The 16,756-nt window shown below is 28.9% G+C and overlaps 1 protein-coding gene across 2 annotated transcripts in view; it reads left to right on the top strand.

Annotated features, from left to right (window-relative positions):
- The window catches only part of LOC114129268 (uncharacterized), a 51,572-nt gene that overhangs the window by 11,844 nt on the left and 22,972 nt on the right, over nt 1–16,756 (top strand). For both annotated transcript variants that reach the window (XM_050202983.1, XM_027993946.2), the window contains exon 2: nt 9,739–11,041. In XM_050202983.1, the coding sequence (XP_050058940.1) occupies nt 10,763–11,041 (279 nt within the window). In that variant the 5' untranslated portion in view covers nt 9,739–10,762. The remainder of the gene's footprint in view (nt 1–9,738; nt 11,042–16,756) is intronic.

Raw genomic sequence — 16,756 nt, forward strand, 5'->3', positions numbered from 1 at the left:
ATGCTTTCCTTATATTTGTTTTCCATGAAGTTATATAGGTATATTTTTTTGAAATTTAATTTATTTGATTACATTTCATTTTATGCATTTATTTTTATTCTCAAATCTTGTAGTATGCCGTAAGTATTAGTCTAATTTTTAAAAACGAGGGAAATAAATTTATTTTAAAATCTAAACCAATAGGTATTATTTAGGTTATGCTTACAAATGCTTATAATTTTTAATACTCCTATAGGTTAAAGGTGGTTAATACGACTGAATCAGGAAAATATCGGGTATTTAAATTCCTGCAGAACATTATGCGGTCCGGGTTGTCGCATTTCTGGCAATTTTAGTCCATTGATTTATTTTTCAGCTTTATGAGTTTTTTTGTACATGTCAAATTTTTAAAATCACTCACCTATACAGTATATATCATATACATGCTTGTGTATACGATGACTGACGAATGATGATAGTATACTACGTGTTTTATTATTATTCTTTAGTTTTTCAGTTTTTATTATTCTCGATTCGAATACATACCCGTCGACCGTCTGGTCGCGTGGAAGAGTGTAGTTGTAATAGTAACAGCAACAGAATTACTACACGTAAAATATATACATATATATTATATATATTAATATTATAATACAATTATAATTGTCCGGGCGACTTATACGCACGCATTCTGCGCATTACATATACTCGACCCGCGATACTCACAACGAAAAATGTATTGTACTGTTCCAAGAATAGTATTGTTATATCATATTATAAACAATATACATAATATATTATGTAAACATGGGCGTAACTATAAGATTTATAAATTATCATGCTACTATGTTAGAACTGCGCTATGATAAAAATTAATAAAAATATGTACATCATACATAAAGTGATAACTGGTAAATACAGGCTTCAGCATTATAGTATGATCGAATAAAAATTATCTACATTTTTTAGTAATTTTCCAAAATTATTATAAGACTAAAGTAATTCCTTGAAAGTGGTTAACTGATCAAGTATCCAGTAAACTCCTTTTCCTAATTAAACCCATGTATATTAGAATGTGTATTAATATGTTTGATTGTCATTATGATTTGAATTTACGTGAATTATGATGGTGACAATAAGCTATAATGAATTTGGATAGTAAGTTGAGATAACTTTGGATAAAAAACAAAAGTACAAAAAGGCAAGTGTTTATAAATAATACATGTATCCAATAAAATAATTTTATTATAAATCATAATATTATATTAAAACATATCGTATATACATAATACTTAATATGTATGCTTAATATGTCTACTATAAAGCTATAATCGTTGTACAATATACATAATTAATTTTCTATGCTCCGCGTTCAATGTCGTTAACCATATACCTATTTATTATTATAGCTTTGCAACAAATAGTTTTGATAAAAATTGTTATTTTACTTTCCAGAGGTCATATTATTATAATCGAAAGTCGACTCATACACGTGCGTTTTATGTCGTTGATAAAACGCATTCATACTACACAATTGTTGTTATCAACTGAATAAAAATATCAGGTTTAAAATTTAAATATCATTTTTCTAAAAAATGTTTTATAACATACGTGTAACAATGAAAATAATTATTGTAAGATAAATAACATTGTTATATTATGCTTTCCTTATATTTGTTTTCCATGAAGTTATATAGGTATATTTTTTTGAAATTTAATTTATTTGATTACATTTCATTTTATGCATTTATTTTTATTCTCAAATCTTGTAGTATGTCGTAAGTATTAGTCTAATTTTTAAAAACGAGGGAAATAAATTTATTTTAAAATCTAAACCAATAGGTATTATTTAGGTTATGCTTACAAATGCTTATAATTTTTAATACTCCTATAGGTTAAAGGTGGTTAATACGACTGAATCAGGAAAATATCGGGTATTTAAATTCCTGCAGAACATTATGCGGTCCGGGTTGTCGCATTTCTGGCAATTTTAGTCCATTGATTTATTTTTCAGCTTTATGAGTTTTTTTGTACATGTCAAATTTTTAAAATCACTCACCTATACAGTATATATCATATACATGCTTGTGTATACGATGACTGACGAATGATGATAGTATACTACGTGTTTTATTATTATTCTTTAGTTTTTCAGTTTTTATTATTCTCGATTCGAATACATACCCGTCGACCGTCTGGTCGCGCGGAAGAGTGTAGTTGTAATAGTAACAGCAACAGAATTACTACACGTAAAATATATACATATATATTATATAAGTATGCAGTAGTGAAACAGCTACGCAGACATTTGCCAGATTTCCGGTTTCCTCTCGAGGAAAATAATAATAATAATAGTGAATAAAAAAAGAAATGAGCATTGAATACATTAAGTAGTTTGCAGAGTTAGGATGGTTAAAGGAACGTATTGCGTGGTTACGGCAGTCGGTCGAAGTAAAGATAAATGACCTTTTTAAATTTTATTTTTTAGTTTTTGAGTGCACTTGCAGCTTTGTAAAAAAAAAAAAAAGATAAAGAAAAGAAATAATCTAAAACTTGTGCCGGTTTCAGCAACTATGTCGACAATGACGATGAGACGACGACGACGAAGTGGTCGCTGACGAGTGTACATATATATATATATATCATAATGTACGGAGTTCTTTATGTATTTATATAGTATATATATAAAATATTTACTACGTTACCTATATAGATACCGATTTCTACTATGTATAATATATATCTGTGTGATGTGTAATATTATGTTTACGTACAATGGAAGTATAATAAAATCGTTATCATTTCCAACTTGAATATGTACACGTTACACAGAAATACGATCCAATTTTTGTCTGTTTTATAAGTGCGTACAATTTTTTTTCCTTACCGAACTATTTCGAGTTACGATGATATAATTTAAAATATTATGTTTAGCGCGAAAAAAGCAACGTTGAAACAATATTCCATCTTCTCTGTGGTTAAACGTGTTTATATATTATATTTATATATATATAAATCAACGGCATAAAATATGTTGTGTTATAAACTTTAATTATAAATAAAATTCTACTCACCCAAACTAATGGCCACATTTACCAGCTGCTGTTGTTATATGTATATAATATACGCCATATACACTACAAAAATATAACGAACAGTTATCCCCTTGCCCTAGTTGTTTGATATATATATTCTTCTTCTTTTTACCATTATTATTATTATTATTTTACAGTCCCGGAAAGAATTTCACTTCGAGGAATTTTCGGGATATTTCCATTCATCGCACTCACAAAACGGTCTTTTTTCATTTCAAACATTTCATCATTATTATATATTTATTTATTATTATTATTATTTTTTTTTTTTTATCACTTTTGGTGTTGTGTGGTAGTATACTCGATACTGCAATGCACAAGCGCACCTACCTGAAATATTATTCATTCCTCTTCTTTGCTTTCAGATCGTCCATAACAAATCAACGTAGGGATACATTCTGAGTTCGAACTAGTATCCACATGATGGACCCTTATAAAAAGTCAACACCAATGGTTAATGGAATTTTCCATCCAAAAAGTCAATATAATATAATAGTACCCACGTCTTATCCTTAAAGATCTACAGCGTCTAAACGTACATTCAAAGAATTTCGATTTAGAACGTAGGTACCTTTTATTTATCTATCATTTAATATACTTTTTATATTTATTTATCATTAATGTTTTTTTCTATCTCGTAGTTTTATAAAATGGTCTGAACCTCGAATAAAAGTAAACGTATAAAAGAATCCTGTTGGATTTGATTATCTATTTTTTTTTTACCAAAATGTACATTTTCGTACCTATTGAATTTATGAATTCTCGGTTTATAAACATTGAGCAAATTCAATAAATTTTGAAGTTTTTCAAAATAAAATAGTTATTCATATAATACAACCTTATAACAGTTTTAATAATAAAAACTATTTATAAGTAACTTTACTTTTAACACTAAATTTAAAAACTAAAAAAAATTTTCATTTGAATTTAAAATAAGATATTATTATATAAGCTTTTTATGAAAGTCATCTTCTTAACATTTATAAGTTGTTATCACCACTAGATACTCATTAAATTATATAAAAAATCTAAGTATTTTAAAATGTAGTACCTACTTAAGTATTCTTAAAAATTAACAAAATCTTTATTTAAATTAATTAATTATAAAATGAGATAATGGAGAGAACATATGCTTGATATATATAATATATTATTATAGAATAGGTCTTGATCCGGAAATAATCGTAACAAATAATTCGTGAAATCTTGTCAGAGCATACAATACCTAGTTTATGTTCGTGGGACTCAAAAACTTGTTGTCCCTGGCCGTTTTCGCAGAGGAAAATAGGTATACATCTATGTCCTCGTGATACAAGGATACAAGGTACTTTATTTTTATATAATTATTACTATAATATAAAATAATATAATAGTTAAGGTAGATTAAATGGACTAGGTGTTAGGTTTATGACGTTTATATTATTTTATTGTTACAATAATTGATTTCGTTTACCACTCTCCCACACATGGGATTCTCAGACTCATTAAAGAATTGCATTTACAATAAGATTTTATATGACTATATAAGGCATAATACTTATATATTATTCCATCCTGTTATATTACGATATAGCTAGTGCGGTTGGTAATCTATACCTAACAACTAACAAGTTAGATCGGGTTTGGTTATATTTTAAATTGTCAATTTTTTGTTAATAATGTGATACTTCTAATTATTATAATTATCTCTTTCATGTGTGTTACTTTCCGTATATTTTTATCAACTATTATTTTAAATGGATGTGTCAATTTAAGTTAAAAAAAAAGTATTTATTCATTTCATTCATATAAAGATTATAGAATAAAAATTAACTCAGTAATGAACAAATCAATTCAGTATTTTTGTTCTTTTGTTAAATTTTCAATTATATTTGATTTTATTATTTCTACGGATGTGTTATTGCGTCGCATCCGTTAATATCAAACTAATCAAATATGATGACACTTTCTCATTATAATAATATAATACGTAATTCAAAAATGAATTGGCAATTGAACATTATAAAGTTTAAATAATTTTTTACTCAATAATATGTGTATCCGATTTGGTATTTGACAAATATATTATTAATTATTATTATTATTGGCAGATTTAATAGATATTTTTGACGGAAGGGGGTGAATTAATTTCAATTCATGGAGCTGAATATCTGGCCAAAAACCATATAGTCTAACTATGGTATTGATTATTACTAATTTTTTTTTTTTTGGAGGGGGGGGAGTACTTATTGAAGTTATTTTCTTTGTTACCAATTGAGTTTGTTTATTGGATAAGCAAGAACCCATGGGAAAAAAACGGCTGCATATCTTACCCATTCCCTCCCTATACTATAATATGGTTATCATCAAGATTCAAGACTATTCTTGGTTAATTTTTATTGTTAGTTCATAAAATTTGATTTTTGAGTAGGTATATAATGACTAATGTTACTTTATATAGTATTTGATAAGTGTGAGTTGATTTGTTAAGGATTTGACACTTACACTTGTCTTATATATATATTAATATTTTAATGCTTATTTTATTTAAATAAAAAAAAAAATGATTCATTATAATTTATTAAAATTATTAGAAATGTCTGCTTGTAAATAATAAAATAATATATTATACAGATTATAGACTATAGTGTTAGTTAGGTACTTAATATTCATTTGAAATTATTAAATGTTAAAAGTAATGTGTTTAGTATACGTGAATATTGACTATTTATAGTTATTTAACTGTAAATGTTTAAAGTTTTAGCCGAATGGTTGAATTGGCTCAAACACTGAAAAGCACAAATATATAATATATGTCTTTTGTATACATAAATTATACCACCTTGTGTATAATGGTAAAAAAAAATCTCCGATAAAAGGAATAAAAGTAAAAGCAAATACGTCAAAGAGCTTATAATATAGCTTATATTTTTACTAATACAAAAAATAAAATAAAATATTTTTAAATTCAACTTAGTTTTTAAGATTTTTATTTAAGAAAATATATTTAATATATTATATGTTTTATAACTATTTTTTTTTCACTCCATGTTTGTGGTATACATGTATAATACACTTCGATAAATTCGTTTTCGTCTGAATTCTTTGAAAAAAAATATCAAAAAATCAAATAAACAGCTTTTTCTCGAAAACCGATTTTCTCAGATGTTATACATATAAATAGTATGAGTCAAACACTCACATATATATACCAATATATGTATATAATATATTATATTCATTTATAAAGGTTCACCGATGAAATTTTGTTCAATTCTTTTTGAACAGCCTATATATTGCTTGCACTTACTATTGGAGTAATTTTTGATTCCTGTTTTTTCGTCGTTGTAGTTGTATAATAATTATTTTCAATGCGTGCCTGACATTTATGTACACGGTAAATTATTATAGCATATATATGTACATGTACCGCATAAAAACATTCCTTGTGATTTCCAAAAGAGTCAAATCGGATATCAACCGTATACAATAACTAACATTTTGCCGGCACTTTTATTTCATAATAAATAAAGTTACGGTGTGCACTAAAGTTCCGCGTGGGATGTGCTACTACCATAAAGGCCAATTTTAAACTAAACCGTATTATAATATTATATAAATGGTGTATAATATACTATTGTTCATAGAAATAATAATAATACTTATTGATAATTTGTATTATTGGAATTAACAATACTCATCAATATTTTATCATGTTTATCATTTAACACATTCGTAACCAAATTTTTTTCGCATGACGAAGTTATTATACTTTTAATAACCTTTCATCTCCGACCACAGTTGATCGTATACCTCGTATCTTTATACTATTACTTACAAAATTTGATTTGGTTGATGGTTATCAAAAAAAATAATCAACCTATACCTGGATCAGTTTTAGACTTGTTTTGAGCTAATTGTACGCAACATTTCTCTAGTGTTATAAATATATAAATTCAATCTAGGTGAATTTTTAGTTTCCGAAGTTTTCGATATCTTTAATTATCATTAATTGACAAATGTCTTTTATATTATAGCCAATACGTAGTAGTAGTGGTCGAATGGGAAGAGAATGATGAAGGGGATAGATCCCCTATTATGACCTATTTTTCAATATTATATTATACCTACATTGTATATTGTATTAGATTTTGTTTTTTTTTCGAAAAATATAAATAATCGATTATAGTAAATTTTCAAACTATATGTCTACATATATGAATATATTCAATTTTATAATACATTGTGCCACTGTGTACATAATATATCATATTATTATTTATTATTTACTCTGCATATCTAGGAATTAGGCTATTATTATTATTAGTAATAATTTTCAATACAAAATATAAAGATATTACCCCTCTGATGATCGAACAGCATGTTTCTCACTCTCCTCGTGCATTAGTTGATAGGCCTGAAAAAAATATATTATTTAAAACTATACATTTTTAAAATTTGTTCATTTCTTTTATAGTTAAATTATTATAATTTAAAAGTATGTTTAAAATATAATTTTAATGCTTAAATGTAAATATATTATTCTAGAATCGTCTCAATTGCTTGGCCACTATAACTGTTCTCCGTGGAGTTATAAATATAACCACAAACGAAATACCTACTGAATGAAATAAAAAATAAATAAATAAATAATAGATTTAATTATAATTTTATAAAAATATAATTATTAATAGATTTATAAATTAAGTTTGTATTTTCTATAATTTCAAAAATTTAAATTAGACATAACTATATAAATTATTTTTATCTTTTTAATGATAAATAAATAGTGCATGTAAAAATCAGTAACATCCTCTCATCATGACAAAATCATTTGACCATCACTGAATTGTGTAGTCAAGTGAGAAGTACTATCTTAGGTAATATGTTTATACAACCAAAAGTAACAATGTTTAAAATCTCTACTAGTATTGTTTATTGGTGCATATATTTATTATTTTATAGTTTCTTATACCAAGTAATTATAACTTATACAAAATCTATTTAAACTGAAATCTGTCTTATGAGAATGCTAGCTTAATTTGTTACATTCGTATCATTTTTTACATAAAAGGAAATTAATATTAATATTCCCAGTGTTTGGGAATCGGTTTAAGAATAAAAATATAACGAAATATTAGATGCTATCAATTTTAGTTATTATAGTAGTTGTTAGAAATTGTAAAATCAAAATAAATAGAGAGACAAAACTATATGAATCACTGATCGTAATATATCTGTAAATATATTTCGTCTGTATTATTTTCACTAATTTTTAGTGATAGCGATAATTTTAAATACCTCTTATATTTAGAATTGGTTACGGTAGTATAATATCATATCAGTAGGTGCATTCTCGTTTTTCCATTATTTTTTTTTATTTTACTAAATTATTTTGAAATATATTAGGAGTTTTTTATCCCCGAACTTTTAAGGTGTTAAAGTACCAAATATTCTATCTTTTCTATTAAAAATTACCCTTAGAGTTGAAAACCTAATCATTTTTCTACTAAAAAAAGCTTCTTCAGACAATAACAAATAAAACACAAATCATAGTAAAATCAATACATTTATTGTTGCTTTTAAAATATAAAAATAAATGAATAAAATGTAAATTAACTTGTTATTGGAAATTGTTATTTGTGACAGAATTGTTTTCGTCGTGAACGGTATAAAGTTATTGGAAAATAATAGTGCCGGAGTTGTTGGGCTTTTCAAACGGTACGTAATAATTTATTTTCGATTTAAGTTTGGCGGACGTTGTTTAAAAATCTATTATATTATTATGGTCAGGGAGTAGTACGTGATTTTCCAGGCGTGCGTTTTCGTATAAATATAAAAGCCGAAAAGAAACGAAAAGTTTTGTGCTGCTGAAATGTATACCTTATATATGCGAGAAAGGCTTACGAAAACGACGACGACCCACTGTTATATTATTATACGCCGTTTCACATTATTATATATACAGGACTTTGGCGGCGAAACTCTCGGGCACAGGCCGACGATAAATTTGCCGACGTTCATCCGCGGTCGCCGGTCGCACGCGTTTCTCGCGTCTATTATATTGTATGCCACCAGTTCGGTACCGCCGTATATGTATATATCGTAGCCCATTATATCCCGAAGGATTTCCCAAAAACAGCGGCCCAAGGTTATATATGTATATAGGTACCTATACGGTTTTGCCGTCGCGTCTTTGGAGCAATCGTGGTCCGTTCCCGCTCGAGCTTTTATTTATTCGCCACGAACCTAATATCATACATATACGTGTGCATATACAGGGTGTATTTATAGACACATTTTTCAAGGCAAATTTATGTAACTGCGTTGTACTTTTTTTTTCGCACAACCCGAAACTTACGGATAGACCGGTTCTAAGACTTACTCTTTCTATATATATATTATATATTTGCACATATTTTACCGTGTAAAGAATAAATGTAAAATTCAAATTATTCTTACTATTAAATATTCATGTAGAGATATGAATTTTCTGCGCTAGGTATGAATAATCTGGTGAAAAGTTATGACTGCGTATAGGTTTACCACAACTAAAGCTACGTAGGGGTATAAGTATATACGCTGTACATTCTATATACGAAAATTGGTTTAAAAAATTCGAAAATTCATGAATAGATGAATTATTAATAGAATTAATTATAAAACTTTAAATTTTTTTTTTCAGTAAAATCTGGTTTACTGCAAATTGTTTATCGCTTAAAATACGAGTAGTTAAATAGCGAAAAAATGATGTTTGGCTCGAGAAAAAGAAACTAAGAAAAATAGTGACCGTCCAACACTGTAAGTAATTATTGTAAGTAAAAAAAAATACCAATTAAGTAATAAAATAAGTTATATTGCGGTAAGACAAAACACGCCGCGGCACGGTGAGAGACACCCTGTGGCTTGTATATAAAATATATGCATACACATATATATATGTATAATGTATATACACGCTTTAGCAACGTATATTTATATATATATATATTTATTTATTATAGTAAGACACTAGCGGCCAGCACTGTGTATATGTGTACACGACAGGGGGGGGGGATGAGCTGCACAAGACGAATATCCCTTTATCGTTCGAAAAGTTGTGAATGAGTATGGTGCAGGGTAGCAGGTGCATATATATATTATATGTTTTGTAAATGTCGGTAGGTGGAGAGCTATATATAAGTTCTATGTGTGTGCGTATATATATATATATATATATCGACCGAGCCTCCCGCAACTATTCGTTCGCCATTCACGTCATCCCTTTCTCGACGAATAAGTTAAGGGTGGCGGCAGTGTCGTTATCTAAATCGCTGGGGGTCGTTATTAATTGGTGGCGGCGACGAGACGTAATGGCCGTATAGAAGTCGTCGTACATTAGAATATATTTAGTCGGTCTTTATAACTAAGTATTAATTTCCTCGGTCGGACACTGCAGCGTGTACATTATTCATCCCCTCCCGTCGGTCACGATCTGTGGTGTATATATGCTTACCGCGATAGTTACTCCGAAATCATAATAACAACAAACACAATATTATTATAATTTAATACGGCGACGATGACGTTACGATATTATGACAACGGACGGAATATATTATTATTATTATAATCGTATACGGCTGGCCGTCGCATTCGGACGTGCATCATATTATAGTACACCGCGAACTTATAGCGCAATACCGTCGTCGTGACTATTCGCCGTCGTCATGCAGCGGGTCGCGATCGTCTCGGTCGTCACAATACTTACTTCGGCCCTAGGCCGGTGGCCCGACGCGGCCGTGGCATGGAACACCGGCAGGATGTACGGCACGCCGATGCGGGCCCGGCTGACCGACGTGGCGGTGTGGCGGAACCGCGCGTACGCTTGCTGGCCCAGGACTGACGCTTCGCAACCGGTCACTCTGCTGGAACTGCCGTGGCCCGAGACCGACGACGAACAATCGCTGCAGTGGAAGCCTCGTCGGCCGTTTCATGCGGACCAACAAGTGAGCGTGTTTCTCTGTATATTACCTATATTATGCTATTGTAAAGTGCGATAATATAATATTATCATTGTGCCCGTTTATTAACCTATGATAATATCACGCGTTTTCGAGTTCGAATTCAGTGGTGTATACTATATTATAAAGTCGCCGAAGAGTTCGCGCGACGCCACTGCGCATGTATTATTATGTAATAGTGCTATAGTGCCAGTGCCATATTATATAATGTTAATATTGGGATAATGCGACTTTGGCCAATGCGTTCTGGATAAAAGGCATCAAAGTAATGATTATAATATTGATGATTGACATAGTTATTTTATTTTTTACAGTAGGTACTCGTCATGACGTAGGTAGCTAACGTAGGTGACTTTCAGCGTATACGAGTAATTTGCCAAGCCATTATTATAGTTTAAATTTTTTGTTTTCACAATCCGAAGCAGAATATTATTTTGATAATATTTATGGATCGTATATGAACTTTAAATAAACTAGATATCGCTGTTATTAATACAATAATAATTAAAATGTCATTTTAAAAACGTTCAAAGTTTAGAGGAGTTAATTTTAAAATATTAAAGTAGTAAGTAGGTTATCATATCAACACTAAATAGGTACCTATATGACTAATGGCTTTATGTACCAATACATAAGAATATATTAGTTCAATATTTGATAAGAAAAATATAAATATAAATCATTTTTAGAAGTAGTTATTCCGATTCTGATTGTGAAATTAAATATTATATAAATTGTTATACTAAAGAAAAGTTCGAAAACATTTTTTTTCAAAAATACAAAATTCAAGATTCTACTATACCTTATCCTAAAAAACGGATTACTCAGTATATCTTATTAAATTTTTCTTGTTCGATTATCTCTACATAATAAAAAATATATATTATATTACGTCGATGAAGTAGGTACATAACATAACAGAAAGAATAACGGTTCATGTCCATTTTTTCATTCCTTCCCAAGTATCGTGTATATATATTTATACATGAGCTGTATTATATAGTGTGTAAATCCGTCGGTGCGCGTGTACTTGTTATAGGTCAAATATAATATGTAACGTTCAATATTGGCATACCTATATGTATATACACAGTACTCGTTCCGGCTGCATGTCGTGAACTTTGATCCGATAGTCTTTTCTCATTCTGTCCAGTTAATAGTTGACCTTATTTTATATCTCTCTCTTTGAGCTCGTTTCTCTCTCCACGCGTTTAATCTGTATACTATTAAGTCTACGACAGTACGACGTACGTGTATAGAGAATATAGTGTGGGTATACGCATATAGTAGTATTGTATACACATGCAAAAAATACGATGACATACGATATGCTACTGCTGTATAGTATCTAATATAATATAACTCGAACGCGTATATACAACAACAATATGATTGTATTCAACGTGACTCTCGTTTTTCGTGTAGTTGTTATTATTATTATTATTGTCCATCAGCTGGAGATTACGACGTATGGTTGCGATAGTTTTCGCCGTCATTTGTTTTTAAATAAAAACTCGATTTCTACAAAAAAATATCACTATTATACAGATATAAATTTGTACAGTACTATATACTGCTCGCTCTGTTATATTTTAATTTTTTTCCCTCACAAAACCTGCACAGAACGGCATAAACGAATCGCATTATATTATATTATATACTGCGAGTTGGTCTTTTGTTTTTTTCATTTCGTTCCAAAATATTTCACGGTACTCGGCTAAACTTTAACTCGAAAATGAAAAAAAAAACAACAATATATTTTCGCCTATTAGCATCTTCTCGCGACTTAAGGGGAAAAAACTCATTAAAAAGTTCTGAATTAGTTCGAACGATTTTCTCGATTGCTTATAATATTGTTATTTTTTCATTGCCATTATAATATACTAGCTGTCGTTTGTTTTTAAACATAGCACGGTAAGTCTGACGCTTGAAGTAGGTAGGTAGTGCTCTACCTTTATAATAATAATAATATGAGCTTAGCATACGGCGAATATATCTACCTATATATTATATGCAGCGCAGCAGCGACATGCATGCATAAAGAACGATACACGACCGTAATAAATTTGTGAAAAATAACCACCATGAATAGTGAAATATTCGTGTAGTGTGCACACAAAGATGAACGAAAATATTCATGGTAATGGATTATTTCGATTATTATTTATTATTAATTCTGTAGTTTCTGTTATATTAATTTGTTTTATTTTGAAAGCGCTGTACTTGTAATTTATACTTATTAATTTTTTAATCCTATAAATTATAAATAAATAAATATGCATAATATTTTGTTAGTTTTCATAACTACAAATTGGTCTTGGTTTATAATTATAGTTGTTATTATTTATCGGTTGCCAATTAACTCGGATAAAGTGCGAGTCATAGGATAAATGAATGTTAAAAGCACCACCCACATAATATATATCGCTTATAATTATATATATACAAAATCAGAAATTCACAATTAGAGCTTCCGGAATAATCCCGTAAACCACGAGTACAACATCATTGATCATGGTGTTCCGGATGCGTAGGATGCACTGAGTGAAAACGGTGCCTGTTGACAAGGTAGCCCAGTAAGGCCTGAGTATGAAGTTTTTGTGGTTTCTAGGTTTCAGCTTTTGAAGCAAATTAAATCCAATTATACAATTTTATTTGATTGTGCTTGATGCTTGATGCTCACTGCAATAATTGGGTTAGTTTGGATATAAATTATACATAATAAGATAAATTTTATCTGTATTGGAAATGGTTACACAAACTATCTAATAGTCTGTTTAAAATTCAAATAAAATAGATTATAAACGATTAATTTTAAAATAACATTTTTAGTTTTTACATACATCTGACGTACCAATATTTAACAACATTTAAGATATTTAAATATTTGATGTGAAATTAATACAGTATTATATAGGTACACTGGAAAATTTAAATTATTATTCGAGAAATGTTATTTCCAGATAGATCTCCTGGTTATCGGGACATTTTTGATCATGATGGGGTTCCGGTTTGCGTTTAGTGTATAAAGAGGAGCATCATTGAAGGTGAAGGTTGACAGAATGATTTATAATCTTTAAAATACTATAGTTAAGTATATTGGCTTATTATGTTTATTAATTATAGTAACTTTGTAGACAAAGACCGAGACTGTGGTCACAATGCTGATGACAGTGCTGAAATACATAATTATTTTATAGTTTCCTACTCATAGGTATTGAAAATTTCATGTTAAAATAGTGTTTTAAAAGAATTTTATAAACATTTAATTCAACGAAGTAGGTACTTAATCTATTACTTAGTACTTACTATTTTATAGAAACAATAAGACCAATTTCAATAAGTCAAAAACTTAAGAATATAATATTATACACTATACAGGTATATATTAATAATAAATATATTATAATGTATTGTAATTTGTTTATGCACAACCATTATCTAAATTGGTGCCCATATACTAGGGAAAAAAGCGTTATAATTTACATAAAACGAATTTGTATTCTCCAACGGCGATCTTATGTATATGAATACACCGTCCAAGTAGGAGATACAACACGCGCGTTTTATGTATATACACTTAAGTATTAAAAGTCCCACTTTGGGTGCTAAAATATATATATAAAAATAAAATACAAATGTAAAGGCATATATCGTTGTGTATAAATATATACAGACGGACACGCACCAAGTCGCGCAGTATTAAGCGCGCGTATAGTCTATTAACGTAATAAAATCGCGATGTCGTTAACGACCTATACATATAATACAGTGCAGTTGAGACTCGCATGCGAGTGTATTCCGACGATATGTATAGCACTTACATCTATGGCCATACTCCTATATATATATATATATAATGTATATAAATTCAAAAGTCGTCAAAGTAATTTCTCAGTCTGCGCGCGTACCTATACTGTTCATGGAAAACAATGTAATTTTAAACCGATATAATGCAGGTACATAATATATATGTATACTGTATAGTCGTATAGAGTTGTAAACTCAAAGTAAAATGTACTGCCGCTGTTGCTGTACTCCCTCGTCCAACTTTATTCACATAATATACCTATACATATAGACTGCAGCCCATAGGTATATTGTATTACTTAGATCTAACGATCTTACGAATTTTCCGTCAGTGGACCAAAGTAGGATAATATAACTTTCCCGTGTATGCACACACCACACACATACGAACAATCGCAAGTCTAAAATAAATAATTATTATTTTTGGCATGTCCGTCGTCTAAATCGATTTTTTGTCGATGCCAAACGTGAACCTGCATATATAATATTATTTAAGTAGGAAACGGAATTGAATTTAAATAAATATTTTTATGTACTCCTAGTTTTCACATCAGAAAGTTCTCGACAGATGTGTAAAATTATATTTTAATTTATTTGTTGATGCTAATTATATTTTTAAATAATGTAGAATAGTTAGATATTTTTAAATTAAAATATTGTTAAAATGCATTATTGTAGAATTTTCGTGTTTATTTTAGTATTTTATGATGTACGACATGATAAGATAAGATCTATACACCTTTTGACATCAAACGTCAACGATTCGATATATTATTATCTAGGTACAAATTTCTGTGTCAGCTCAGTCTGCAGTAGTAGTAACTAGTAATACGTGTTCGCTTTTCAATCAATACTATTTTCGTGTCGTATTCGTTTGTGTAGTTTATTTAATATTATAACATTTTCAATAATTTCAAATTTAAATATGTCCAGAGTTACTCGCACAAAAACATCAAAAGTTCGTATTTATTTGCAAGAATTTCCAAATGAAACTTTAAGTAATGATAGAAAAGTTCTATCTTGTCAATCTTCAGAAAAATCAGTATCTAAAGGTCAACTGGGTCAAGTTATACAAGTAGGTAGACGACATAAAAAAATAGAGACAGAAAACTTAAATTTCAACAACATTTTATTTCTATTATACATCTACATCTACTAAAAGTAAGACTATTTTAATGATGTGTGTCGTGCAGATATCCCTTTTTTAAATTGAAAAATGTTGTATTTAAAGATTTTTTGGAAAAATATACTGGTCACAAAATTCTTGAATAGAGCATACTTCGAAAAAATTACATTTGTGGAATTAATGAAGAAACTATTTCATAAATTCAAAAAAATTATTGGAGTTGAACCTAATTTGGGTTGAAATAAATGAAACCACAAACGCTGACCGACTGGTATGTTGCTATTTTTATAGTAAAATTGTGCACTGAACCATCTAAACATTCTAAACCATTTTTGTTATGTTGTGATGAATTACAAAAATTCAACCACAAAACTATATTATGTCAATTATTTAATAACGCAATAGGTGTTTTGTGGCCTAATGGTATAATATACAATAACCAATAACGTTCTTTTACTTTTAACGGACGCCTCACCGTATAATATGTGTAAAACGGAAAAAATACTTATATAATTTAAACATACCTAGATACTCGTATAACTACGAGCCAAGTATACGATTACAGATTTCCTCTCAACCTACCGACAAAATCTTGATGCAAGATACCAGGCTCTTATTGAAATGATCCAGAGTATTGTTGATGTCAGAATGATTTCAAATAAATTAAAATATTTAAATGAAAACTATTTTGTCAAGGTTATACATTTATTGCATTATAGTATATATTATTATTTATTATACACTTTATAATATTTTAAACTAAA

The sequence above is a fragment of the Aphis gossypii genome, chromosome 3 (assembly GCF_020184175.1).
Source record: "Aphis gossypii isolate Hap1 chromosome 3, ASM2018417v2, whole genome shotgun sequence".
NCBI lineage: Eukaryota > Metazoa > Arthropoda > Insecta > Hemiptera > Aphididae > Aphis > Aphis gossypii.